The sequence below is a fragment of the Telopea speciosissima genome, chromosome 7 (assembly GCF_018873765.1).
Source record: "Telopea speciosissima isolate NSW1024214 ecotype Mountain lineage chromosome 7, Tspe_v1, whole genome shotgun sequence".
In the NCBI taxonomy this organism is placed as follows: domain Eukaryota; kingdom Viridiplantae; phylum Streptophyta; class Magnoliopsida; order Proteales; family Proteaceae; genus Telopea; species Telopea speciosissima.
Genome location: NC_057922.1, coordinates 31,545,470 through 31,558,928, shown reverse-complemented (window position 1 = coordinate 31,558,928; position 13,459 = coordinate 31,545,470). Strand labels below are relative to the sequence as shown.

The window sequence follows — 13,459 nt, the reverse complement described above, 5'->3', positions numbered from 1 at the left end:
CATCAGAAAGAAACAAACGATTTGGGATTCTCCAGTGAAACTACCCTCTCCGACTAGGTAATGAAAGCTCCCCTCCCCCCAGGGTTTCAAGATGCCATCCATTGGGAGTTACAATGGGACTACAAAGCCAGTGGAACACTTGAAATTCAAAACGATTATGCTGCTGCATGGAGCCCCAGATCCCATCATGTGTAGAGCCTTCCCTGTCACACTCACTTTAGGAGCCAAAGCCTGGTTTGACTGTCTCGAGCCTAGGTCAGTGAAAACTTTACTGAATTAGGAAAGATATTTGCTAGAAATTTTCTAAGTATCAGGAATCACAAGAGGAGCACAGCGAGCCTGGCCACAATCAAACAACAGAAAGGGGAGTCTCTCCGTTCCTACCTCATGCGGTTCAACAAGGAAGCCATGGAGGTGGAGAACCTCAACCCCCAGACAAAACTGAACGCATTAAAGGAGGGGGTCAGGAACACATTGCTGAGAGTTTCGATCGTGAAGAAGAGCCCGAAAACCATGGAAGACTTCATGGCGCGCTGCGACAAGTACATCAGCGTTGAAGAAGCTTTAGCCACCTTCCACTAGTGTGAAGCCGGTCAAGACCTCAAAAGGAAGAACTCCACCGATAGTGACATGAAGCTCAATTATAGGAAGAGATACAAGCCCCACCAAAAACCCAGTCCGCTATAGGGATCCCACCTGAATAGACAAATTCACTGCGCTCAACAGGAGGAGGTCAGAAATCCTGATGCATATTGAGGGAACCAACCTCCTTAGAGAACCTAACAAGATAAGGCCATATCCAAATGCGAGGGATGATGCTTTTACTATAGGGACCACTGAGATCACGATCATGATACAGACAATTGTTGTCATCTGCGGAGCGAAATAGAGCGGTTGATACAGAGGGGGTATTGATGAGCATATTTTATGTGCGAATTTATCCCTTTATTTTCATCATTTAATTCCTAGAATGGTGCTACTCGAGGTATTTTTCTGTGTTTTCAGATTTTAGGATAATTTTAGTAGAACTGGAGTAATAAAGCCAAATAGCCAAAAAGAAGAAGGGGGAGGGGTTTGATGAGTGTTGGTGGAAAAATCCAACACCTACCCACGATGGCACAATGCACGTGGTGGAGGTAGCACGGGTGTGCCAGAACCTTTGCATAGGCTCAAAAGAGGCCGAAAACGTCCTATCTTGGCTTCTGACCAGGATGAAACGACCTATTCTAAATTTCAACTAGGACGAAACGGCCTGTCCTAGCTTCCAACCAGGACGAAACAACCTGTTCTAAATTCCAACCAGGACGAAACGGTCTGTTCTAACTTCTAACCAAGACGAATGTGAGATCTTTCCAATGCCTGAGTAACTCTAAGGACTTTTGGGTAAAGAAAAATCACAATGGAAGAAGAAGAGGAAGAAGATTGAAGATCAAATTGCTTACTTGCAGTCGGTATCCTTTGGGGTCATTACAACTTGTGAAATCTGACATTGATGAGGTTTACAACTTGGTATTTGCACTACAACTACCCTACGACCAAATCGCATAATCTCACATAAACGAATTTGATGAAGCTTTCACAACTCTGCCAGCCACGGACTGATGAAGCTTGCAACTTGATTCTGATGGTTGTCTTCTGAAACACTAGCCAAAAGACAAAATTATTGGAGTTATTCTCCAAGCAAGACCTACATGAATGCCCCTTGAAACACGAGCCAACGAGACATTAGTGGTTGGAAGCCAACTCCAGTGAAAATTACAGGAAAAGATGAGAGATAGAAATCGATCTACATCTTGAAAGATAAAAAGCAAAAGATAAAAGGGAAAAATAAAGATAAAGACTCTGTTCTAGAGTGTTGTGTTGTTGATTCGAGGGTCCGTTCTTCTTCGCACTCTCTCCTTTTTATAATTGCTCCTTTGGCGGTTGTGGTAGTTACAGCAACTTCCACTTCTCATACTTCCATAACCAACACTTCCATACCCTTCCTTGTATCAAAGCCACATTCCTTCCAAAGTACTAACTCCCTGAACCACATGTCCCTGTGGGTTTGCAACATCCTACCATCTACGGATATGACGGGTCCCACCTTTCACGATTACCAACCCCTGTGGCCACTTTCTTGCGTGTCGTTGACTGGTCCCTAACCGATCGTCCCTCACTGGTTCCCTAATTGATCACGACCTTAACCATTCACCCTTGTTGGATCGGCCTAACCCTTGACCGTAAAATCCGGGTGTAGACAATGAGTTCCAAATAGCAGATTTGAAATGAAGTCGATTATATTCACTGTGTGACTGGATTGTTACATATATTTTCATTTTGAAAAGGACCAGGAGATGTGATTGTGTTATGAAAGGCTTAACAAAATATAAGGGTCTTTGTACTATCCTATAATTAGATTATGCCCAGAGCTTAGCCACAGAGAGGACAATCACATTTCATGTGAGGGTGGTACAAACCATGTCAGGACAGGACATTCTTTTGCTCCACAAATAACTTATATCTTGTCTCATGCTTCAGAAATAATGTATACTTTTGCTTTGCATTCTTCAATGATGAGGGCATTGATTGAGACTAAGCTTCAGCTCCTATGCAAGTAGGGATGTAAACGGATCGGATTCGGATCGATACGATCGGATGTGATCGGGATATTCCCGCGATACGGATACCTCTAAACGGATTCGAGATCGGATCGGATTTTCACCATCCGCTTACATATCCGCTTTGTGTAACCCTTAGTTAGTAAAGTCGCGATCATACGCGTATTATACGTGTTCCCATATTTTTAAATGTATAATACTCCCATCCCGTATTTTCCCGTATTTTTATAAAAACGCATTTTTAAGCAAGCACGATTATACTCAATAATACACGATATACGTTTTTTATAAAAAATTATCCAAAAGATTAGAATTTAGGGAAACGATTTCACTTTCCCTTTCGTCCCTTTCGATTGCGTTGAACATCCAACCGTAGCGCCTCCATCTCCAATCATCTCGCCATCTCCGTTCAACAAAGCGGCACTTAAGCTTGTACTCTCCTCTTGTTTCTCTGGTCTTTCAACTTGCTCATGTCATTTTCGGATAATCTACATTCATTTCTTGTAGATTATTGATATTTTGGTATGTTAAATGATAATCTTAGAGATGTTATATAGCATATTATATTATTGTGTTTATTTTAGTTAATAAAGTCATGATATTATTTTGTTTATTAGGTGGTGAATGCATGTTATATAATGAATATATGTCCGTTTTTTAAAGTATTATTGCCGTCTATGCCGTATTATATCCGTATTAAACGCTGCATCGTATTATTACCGTATGCATTTTATGAAGCCGGATTTTTGAAAAGTATTATTACCGTCTAATCCGCTTAATCGCCGTGACGTATCCGTTCCCGTTCAATTGCCGTTCCCGAACTTACTAACTAAGGTGTAACCCGGACCTTCCTCCCCTAGCGGATACAATTCTCTCTCAATCCATATCTCTTAGATCATGATTCTCTTTTCATCATATTCTAGAACTTGTTTAATCTTCAAAAACCCTAAAAATCATTATTTATGCGAATTCGGATTCGGATTTCGATTATCCATTTACATCCCTAACTGCAAGTCAAGCAATCTTGTTCTTTCTAGTTCATTGCTTGTGGCTCTCTAGTTAAGCATTTGCATTGAAAGAGTTGGGAGTGTCCACAATTCTTGATCAATCTGCCAACTTGCCTTTCTGAAATTTTGTGCTAATTAAGGTTTGGCAAATCCTGCATGTTCATATAATGATGTACTTGGATTGCTTGCTTTGGTTTGACTATTACTACGTACTCCTATACATCCATTTGGGCTGGGTTTGGAACTGGAGGGCATTGAACCGGTTTATATTTGCAATTGGGTCCAGTCTTTGGCCCGGACAGGTTGATCCATATGATCTAAGGATCTATGGACAGATCAACAACCCAAGCTGACAGTTTACCCCTGTCCAATTTAGGGTAGCTATTTAAGATTGGGATTTAATTTTTTCTCCCATTCAATCCATTGAGACAAGGTTGAGTTGAGTTGAATTGTTTTATTGAATCTCAAAATTCTTTGGTCGTTTATGTAGTCTCTCTGTTTGTTCACAAGGAGGTTCAAGTAAGTGGAATCGGCAACAGAATTGATTTCCATGGATTCCGATTTTGATTCATTTGGAATCAGTCGGAAATCAGCGAAAACTGGTCAAAATTGGCTTGAATCCTAAAAAATGGACCCATTTTTTTTGAATCAGAAATCAAATCCATCTGATTCCAATTTGATTGGATACTCATCAAACTCGGTGATTCGGTTGGATTATGTATTGGATGGATATCAATGTTACTCCTTGGTTGCTAAAGCTGGATACTCAATCTATTTATTACTCTTCCTCTCATTTCTTTGAGTTCTAGAGGCACAAAAAAATCAATAACAAAACCGTTTATGAACCGTTAACAAACCATTAAAGGGCCGGCCGCTTGTGATTCTAATACTTCAAACCGGTAATAAAACCAAGAGTGAGTGAAACAGTTTAAAACCATGAAATCGATTTCATACACTAGAACCATTTAATAAACGTTTAACATCCTTAATTATGAGTTCGCTTTAATTCTTCTAATCCTTCACCTGTTCCATCCATCGCCTTTGGATAAAGATTGCACTAAGGGATAAATAATAATAAAAAAGTAAATTACATGCACCCCGTGTATGAAACAATAACAGAACACCACCCGTAGTTTCACCTTTTATGTATAACTAATCCTCTGATGGCTCACGATGTTAGTGAACTGTTAGTTTTGAAAGTAAAAAAATAGTTGTACCTTTTTTTTTTACTTCAGTGACTTATTTAAAGTACCATTTTACCCTTATTCCCATTATTCTCCTCCAAACGTGAAGAGAAGTTGATCTTCTTCTTCTCTTCAGATGCTCAAGCCGTTTAACTAGCTCCTTCAAAACGTGGTACCATTGAAAACCTGTCCGTTATTCGATTTGCAAGAAATCAATGGGTAATTTTGTCCAATATAGTCAATCCAAGTCGATGTTGTATCGGTATCGTATCGATGTTCCGTGTTGCCGATAACCGTTTTGATACCATGTACTAAAACCATGGCAGTAGCAACACCGATGATGATAAAGATACTTCGCAGTTAGTTCGTCGGAGAAGAAAGGGATAGGGGGAGATGGGTTTGGGCAATGGTTATGTTCTATAAGGGTAAAATTGTCCATGACAAAAATTGAAGGTTAATATAAGGGTGTCAAAATGGAACCGAACCCGATTGTCGGAACTGGAATCAATCGTTTACGATCAAATCGAACTGCATTGTATAAAAACGACGCGATTTTGGTTTCATAGGTTCTATTACAGGTTCGGTTCAATTCAAAATCGGAAAATCGTCAGTTAACCGAATAGAAACCGGATAGAAAATCGAGATTAAGAATTCTTATTTGTTTAAGAATGGGGTTAAGCACTCTAAAATATTAGGATTGCTTATTGAATTTTTTTTGAATTTTAGTTTGAGTGCCAAATTCATGAAGGAATGGAAGATTTTAGTACGAGCATGTCTTAGTGGACTTTATTAATGAATTGAGTGGGGTATGGATTGGTGATGTCCTTAGGTTTGCTTCCCTTGTAATACTTAGAAGCCTTGAGTAATCACTTAAAATTATCATTGCAACTAGCATTGTCTAAGTGAACTTTGCCTAGAGTTAGATGTGTATGAAACAATATAATTTTTCCTACATAACAAGGATATGAAAAATAAAATTAAAAGGTACAAAGGTGAAACCGGTACTACAAACCGCATGTAAATAGGATAACGAAAATCGAATAGAAGCCATTAAAACTACACCGCATATAAAACGATTCTGATGTTGAGTGATTCTTATCCGATGAGGTTTTGATTTATACCTTGCAAAACGTGCATCAAATCGAAACCCCATCGTATAATTAAAATCGCACCATTTGACACTCTTAGATTAATATAACCATTTTCAAATATTTAACTACACCTAATGGTTTAAACTTAACGGTTAGGGCTTATTTGTAAGCCTCCTCTCTCAATCATACAGGGATGCACCATACACATAAAAGGTGAAACTACGAGGGTGTTTTGTTATTGTTTCAAACACCTAGTGCATGTATTATTATTGTCACCACTTCCGTAAAGAAAAAAAAGTAGATCCATGGGCTTTCGCTTTTCTAATAATGGAAGACAACAATCTCTAAAAGCTTTTCCAAAAAAGTAGATCCTTGGGCTTTCGCTTTTCTAATAATGGAAGACAACAATCTCTAAAGGTTTTTCTAAAAAAGTAGTTCCTTGGGCTTTCGCTTTTCTAATAATGGAAGACAACAATCTCTAAAAGTTTTTCTAATCCTTCTTCTTTAGATGAAGATTGCACTAATGAATAAATAAATAATGAAAAAGTGAATTATTATTGTCACCACTTTCGTTTGTCTTTTATTTTATTTTATTTTTTAATTTTTTTTTATCTCCTCACGTTTATTTGTCTCTTAGAAAAATAAAGAATTATTATTATCGTTACTTTCGTATGAGAGTAATATGTTAATCTTTCTACGAGTAGTTTTGGGAGCCCACTCCAGTAAAGTTTTAGCAGCAGTAGTTATATTGAGGGGATGATTATAATCATGACGGTCATACATACAATGGACCACGACATTTAGTGTGATGAGACTACTAATGTATGTAAAATTTCAAATTTCTTTAGATTATATATGCCTTTTTTCATAATGAAATTTTAACAGATTTGATAATTGAAATACAAAAATAAACTGGATTCTAATTGTTGTTGTAGATTACAAGCAAAGGTTGCTGTGTGATGAGTGATGGTGACAATTGAGGGTAATTTGTACTTGTGGGATAATAGATATTGTAATATGATTATGGGAAAATATTCTCTTTGGAGGGAGGCCACGCCCAGACATAGTGGGTGAGAAGGGCAAATGACCTCCCACCCCCATGAAAGGTGAAATCCCATCCCCACAGATGTTACAATGCTCACTCTCATTGGCTGTCACGCACGCGTGACCCATATGTTCCCCCATAAATTCTATTGTGGTGATTGCATTATGGTTTTGTTAATTTTTTGCACTATTTTTTCAAGTTTGCATTATGGTTTTGTGAACCTTTTACCACTTTTTCAAGTTTTTCATTGGTTAAATTACATATTGTATGAGACGATAATTTTATGCGTCACTTTTATATCTTTTTATTATTACATTTTTTTTTCTGAATTTTTACAATTTTTTTTACATATTTATTGTAATATTTGTTGTATTTTGTACAATTTTTCATTTAAAAAAAAAAAACTACTTTTTATTTGTTTTATATACACTTTTTTTTCTTTTTGGTGAATATTTTATATACACTTATTTACCCTGAGATTTCATTTGCTATGATATTCTATTATATATTGTTTACCAAAAAAAAAAAAAATACATTTTAGGATTTACTAATATATTTTTGGGATAAAGAATGTCATCTGCTCACGCAGTGCAACGTGTATTTGTGTCCGGACACAATTGCGCAAAAAATGACTAATACAGCCCTTGGAAAGGTGGAAAGGGCCATTAGTTAACCCTATGTTAAAGTGAAAACCAGTTGGATTGAGGGGTAGATGAAGTAAGTATGGGCATAAATTATGTTTGTAACCTGCTTGGTTATAAACAGACAATTCCTGTATTTTAAGAATTCTTTTTTGGTTATTTTTACTATTGATACTGAGGCTGATTTGGGTTCCAATACAAAATAATAATAATAATAATAAATAAAATTCAAGCTTTTGAACCTGATCCAAGCCAATACATATTAATACTAGTATTAGTATTGATAATTGATATTGATATTTTATGAATCAGGTTCATTACCCAAAATCTTGGGCTCGAGCTTTTTTTAATAGTCGGAGACACAGGTAGTAATCTCATATCAGATTGGTTAATTTTAACTGGATCAGATAAGTATCGGCCAACAGCCCTCGCTTTCTCCCACCCTCGATCTCTAAAAAATTTTCCAAAATAATTGCATAAACGCCTTTGGCGGTTCGGCCTTCCCACTTTCGTTTGGCATCATTTCCATCTCTGTCTTTCTCTCAATTTTAAATAAATCCTAAAAAGTGAAAGCTCATCATATTGTTTTTAAAGTTAAAATTCATCATGTTGTTTTGATTACTTATTGGGCCAATTACTATCAGTACCCTAAACTTAGCCTATATTTATTTAAACTATCCAACCTTAAACTTCTTTTCTGATAGTATTCTGTTTTTATATTTTTACATTTCTTTCTTCTCTCATGTTTTTAAATACCCAGGTTATCCTTCCTTTTCAACTTGTAACCTGCTAATTTATTTAAGCTACCATTCTTCTATTTTTTTACTATTTTTGTCATCAAAATAGTAAAAAAATGAAAGCACCCACCCGCTTCTTCTCTCTCCCGTTTGTTACTCTATTCAGTTTATTTTTTTTTTCTTCAATCTTTCTATTTAATTAATTTTTTATTCAACATTTCATCCTCATTGTTCTTCTTCGAACAAATTGACTTGATCCTCACTGTGATCCAGTTCTTCTCCTTTGTCTCCGTTACAGGTGTGTTCCCTTCTCTGAAACCGATCCATCTTTCATTCAACTGAAATCACCAAGAAGGTAGAGACAATTCGATGATTGATCTTGTGCCGTTTTATCCCATGGCTGCAAGGTTGAAGAGAGATGAAGATGGTCGTGTAGAGATCAATTGTAATGGAGAGAGAGGGTTGTCTTCTGCTTTTGCGAATATGAAGAGAGAAAAGAAGAGTGACGACTCGAGAATCGCGTTGTAAGTTAATAAAAAATAAAAAATATGAAAAGATAAATTGAATAAAAAGAGGAAGAAAGAGAAGTGGGGTGCTTTGAAGAGAGTTGATTTGTTCCATGGTTTTAGTGCACAGAATGGGTATCGGTAACCTGCAAAATCGATACGATACTAATACGGTATTGGCCTGGATCGGCTGTATCCGACACAATTACCCTTGAATCTCCTTAAAAAATGAGTTTTTGACCATTTTACCCTTTGTCTGTATAGTGCTACTGATATAGTATCGATATCGGTGACTAGCAAAATCGATACGTACCAGGCGATACGACGTTGATACTTAGAACCATGATCTGTTTGAAGAAGAACGATGATGATGAAATGTTGAATAAAAAATTGATAAAATAAAAAAGTAGAAAAAAATAAACCGAATGAAGTAAAAAATAGGAGAGCAACGAAAGCAGGTGGGTGCTTTCATTTTATACTATTTTGATAACATAGTAAAAAAATAGAAGAAGAATGGTAAGTTAAATAGATTAGCAAGTTACTCAGTGAAAAAGAAGGACAACCCAGGTATTTAAAAACTAGGGTAGTGATAATAATTACCCCTTAATTAAGGATTTATGGGATCCCGTGGCCCTGCAATAGTGCAACATTAATGAGGGGTCTTTTTTCTTTTTTTTTTGTGAAATTAATGATGAAGGGACATGTAGAGCATTGATGAAAGGTATTATTTTGCAGTGGCATAAGGTCATTATTTCAGGAGAATGTGTTTAAATGTGCAGACTACATACGATCAGATAGTGTTATTTTTCTCATTATTTAGTACAAAAGCGAAAGAACGCGCCTGGGCCTCTAGACTCTGCACGTGCACGTTGGGCAATCAAAGAACATGCACAAGTATTGACAGGGTGGTACTGTGTCTAGGGAAACACAGAAGCCACGCTATCCATACGATCAGGTAGAGTTTTTGTTTTTCTTTTGTTTTTTTTTTTTTGTGGTATAAGAACATTCTTTTTCCCTTTTTATAAATATCTAATAAGGGGAAAAAGAATTGGAATTGGAATTGGAACCCACGTGCTCTACTCTAATTGAATATGCCACCACTGTCCACTTACGATGATAAGACGAGCGACGGTCTCTAGTCTTTACTGCCTGAATTACTCAATGATCATTGGTTCTAGCTGGCTATAAAAAGGGACTCCTCCTGTCTTCCATTTTCACAAACCATTTTAGTCTCTGAGATCGAGTTCCAACTTTGAGACTTCTACTCTGTTCGTAATAGTGTGACTGACTGTGTTAGGAAAATTTAGTGTAAGGAAAATTTAGATGTCTGGGCCACAGTGCTGTGAGAATCCACCAGTCCTCAGTTCAAACTGTGGGCAAGGTTGCGTTCAAGAAGTTGGGGGACTCAAGACCTATGTTACCGGCTCATCACACTCCAAACGTGCCATTCTCCTTATTTCTGACATTTATGGTATAACTGAACTACTAACTTCCTCCTCTCTTGATGCAATCTCCTTCTCTTTTCATGGTCCTTAATTTCCTGAGTTGTTCTTGGTGTTTTTTGAAGAAATTTATGGGTTTTACTTTAAAATTGGTGTTCTCCCATTACCCGAATGCATGGACTAGGATTTTCTGGTTATTATGGTGTTATTTTACACTTCAATTAATTATGCCACCAAATTCTATATTTTACCTTTTAACCCAGAGTTATGGTGTTAGGGCCAAGGTTCATAATCTCGGTATTGGATTGGATCGGGATCGAACAAACTTGGACAAATATGACACTTTTACCCCTGGTTTTTTTTTTTTGTAAAAAATCAGATTTTTTTTTATACCTTTTTACCCTTGTCCGTACAAGTGGATCGGATCGGTATTGGGATCGGTCTCGGCCGATACTGATCCGATCCAACAAAAATCGGCCGATCCGATCCGAGATTACAAACCATGGTTAGGGCATATGTGCTTACTATAGGTTCTGCCAAGGTTATAAAATGTGGAATCGGTCCCAACAAACCTTAGAATTGACCGTATCGAATCATCAGGAATCGGGATTGGTGACTGCTGATTCTGTTCCAAATAGGGGCGATTCGCTGATCCAATTCCTAATTCTTGAAACCTTGAGTTATACCCTTCTGTAATTGTGATTGTTTATTTTGGTTGGCACTTTGGCTACTAGTTTTCTATCATCATCCCTGGTTAAAAAGGGCATACCCAGTGCACGAGGCTCCCAATACTGTAAGGTCTGAGCAGGGGCATATCTATGCAGCCATACCTCCCCCATCCCTTTGTGGAGAGACAATTTCCTTATTCGAACCCGTGACCACCAGGTTGCAATAGAGAAACCTTATCGTTGTTTGCTTTCAAAATTTTGAATAGATGATTGACAAGGAAAGGATTCGGTTTCAAATAGAGTTTGATTGGAGAAAGAAGATCCATGAGACTGACCTCATTTAGTTGAGATAAGGCTGATGAGTTGGGTTGAGTTGAATTGAGTTGCATTTACAAGGAAAGGATACTCAAAGACTCATATAGACCTAAATGGAAATTATGTTTCATTAACAAATTATGCCTTTTTTGTTTCTCTGTCATCATCTGAACTGTACATGCTTGGTCTTCTGCAGGATATGAGGCACCAAACTTGAGGTACTACAGATTCTAAACTGTGCTTCTACAACTGATTTATAGATTTTTCACAGTGAAAGAATGTGAAATTCTTAAATCTGTTTCCCTTGCTATTCTTAAAGTCTCTGTTTATTTGTTGTTATTAGGGGTTTTAGTAGAAGTTTTCTGGTCTACTAAGATTCTGTTCTTAACTAATATGTCTATGGCATTATATTGTAAAGGAAACTTGCAGATAAAGTTGCAGCTGCAGGATTCTATGTGGTCGTTCCCGACTTCTTTTATGGGGATCCTTATGCACCTGATAATGCTGAGAAGCCCATTGAAATCTGGATAAAAGAACATGGACCGGTTGTTTTCTATCTTCTTGTTTTAATTTATTTTTAAAATCTCTAATGGCATGATACTGTAAAAGTTCTTTTTAAAAGCTCTGATGGTGTGAGACTGTTGCTGTAGGATAAAGGATTTGAGGATGCTAAACCAGTTATAGCAACTTTAAAAAGTAAAGGCATAACCACAACAGGGGTTGGAGGTGTTTGCTCGGGTGGTGAGATTTCTTTTCGATCACTTTATTAAAACTCTGGAACATTTCTGTAATAGATTATTGACATCACGATTATAGAATGTTAAGTTATGGCAACTAAGATTTGATTTATTGATTTGTTTTCAGGCAAGGTGGCTGTGGAACTGGCAAAATCTGATTACATCCAATGTGCAGTGCTGCTGCATCCTTCATTTGTTACCGTAGATGATATAAAAGGTATGAATATTTCTAGTTCATATCAGTGCTCAAAGAGACATTATTGTACTTTTTAGCTTTTATAGGTGCTTTTGAATCATATGTTGGTAGAGAGACCTTATGAATAATGGTTGGTTGGATATTTTCAGAGGTTAAGGTCCCCATTGCTATACTTGGAGCTGAGATCGACGAGACAACTCCGCCAGTACTTGTGAAACAGTTTGAACAGATTTTATCCTTCAAACCCGAGGTAGGGATCATGATTTGATGTTGAGATTGTGTTTTGAAGAGCTTAGAATTGTCTGATTTCTGCTGATCAACTCTGCTTCATATGTCCAATAATTGGATATTTCTCTACAGCTTCCAAGCTTTGTTTCTCACCTGATTTCTGCTGATTAACCTGTTTCATTTGGAGACAGATCCCACCCCCACTTCTCAAAAACAAGCTTGACCATCTGAATCATAAAAGGCACAATTATCCTTTTTGATTGCCAGAATGACAGCAAACTATTTTCAGGTTTTATATCCTATAATAGCCTCTCTGCGAAAGCAGGGGTAAGGCTGCATACATTATGACCCTCCCCAGAGCCCGCAATGGCGGGAGCCTTGTGCACTGGGTATGCCCTTTTATTCTTTTTTTTTTCATTCACTGGAGAGATAGATGCATATGTCAGGTGGTTGAATTCATGATACATTTTTAAAATTTATGATTTACTTGTCTTTTTAATTTTTTTTGATAAAAAACGAGTTCCAGTTTTATGTAATCAACTTCCTCTGTAGTTTCCTGGGGTTAGATTCTTCATCTACGACTTGATTAGTATGATTTCCATTTCAATCAAACAAACCATTAAGAGGGGGTTGGTTTTCTGCAGGTTGATGCGTATGTGAAGATATTTCCTGGGGTTGCACATGGATGGACTGTGAGGTACAATGATGAAGATGAAGAAGCAATGAAAGCTGCCGAGGAAGCCCATCAGAACATGTTAGACTGGTTTACCAAGTATGTTAAGTAAGGAAAAGATCCACAGTAGTAGAAATCTATTTGGTCTCTGATGTTATACTACAATAACTGCTTTGTTGGACATTACCAAGCATGTTAAGGGAAAGATCCACAGACAGCAGTAGAAACCTAATTGGTGTGTGATATTATGTGTTGGGTATTTGGGACAGTTGTGTGTTGTTATTGTCGGTAATAGTGTAGTGGTTGAGGTATTCCGTCTGTATTTCAGGTGTTTGCGAGTGTTTGGACTCATTTAATAATGTTTAAGATGCTTAGGGGCATTCTGGTAA

At 37.2% G+C, this 13,459-nt stretch overlaps 1 protein-coding gene across 1 annotated transcript; it reads left to right on the top strand.

Annotated features, from left to right (window-relative positions):
- The first annotated feature begins 1,400 nt into the window (after window positions 1-1,400).
- On the top strand, window positions 1,401-13,184 carry LOC122669705 (endo-1,3;1,4-beta-D-glucanase-like). Its single transcript, XM_043866539.1, has 8 exons — window positions 1,401-1,422; window positions 10,133-10,282; window positions 11,433-11,454; window positions 11,655-11,781; window positions 11,887-11,977; window positions 12,101-12,190; window positions 12,319-12,419; window positions 13,042-13,184. Exons 2-8 carry the CDS (start codon window positions 10,135-10,137, stop codon window positions 13,180-13,182), a joined length of 720 nt encoding a protein of 239 aa, XP_043722474.1. The 5' UTR covers window positions 1,401-1,422; window positions 10,133-10,134; the 3' UTR covers window positions 13,183-13,184.
- Window positions 13,185-13,459: the final 275 nt, after the last annotated feature.

Bases quoted from the DNA above. Each gene is read 5' to 3' on its own strand.
- LOC122669705 (XM_043866539.1), top strand. From the start codon at position 10,135: ATGTCTGGGCCACAGTGCTGTGAGAATCCACCAGTCCTCAGTTCAAAC. The intron at 11,455-11,654 runs GTACTACAGATT...TATATTGTAAAG, and splicing joins TATGAGGCACCAAACTTGAG to GAAACTTGCAGATAAAGTTG. The intron at 12,191-12,318 runs GTATGAATATTT...GGATATTTTCAG, and splicing joins TACCGTAGATGATATAAAAG to AGGTTAAGGTCCCCATTGCT.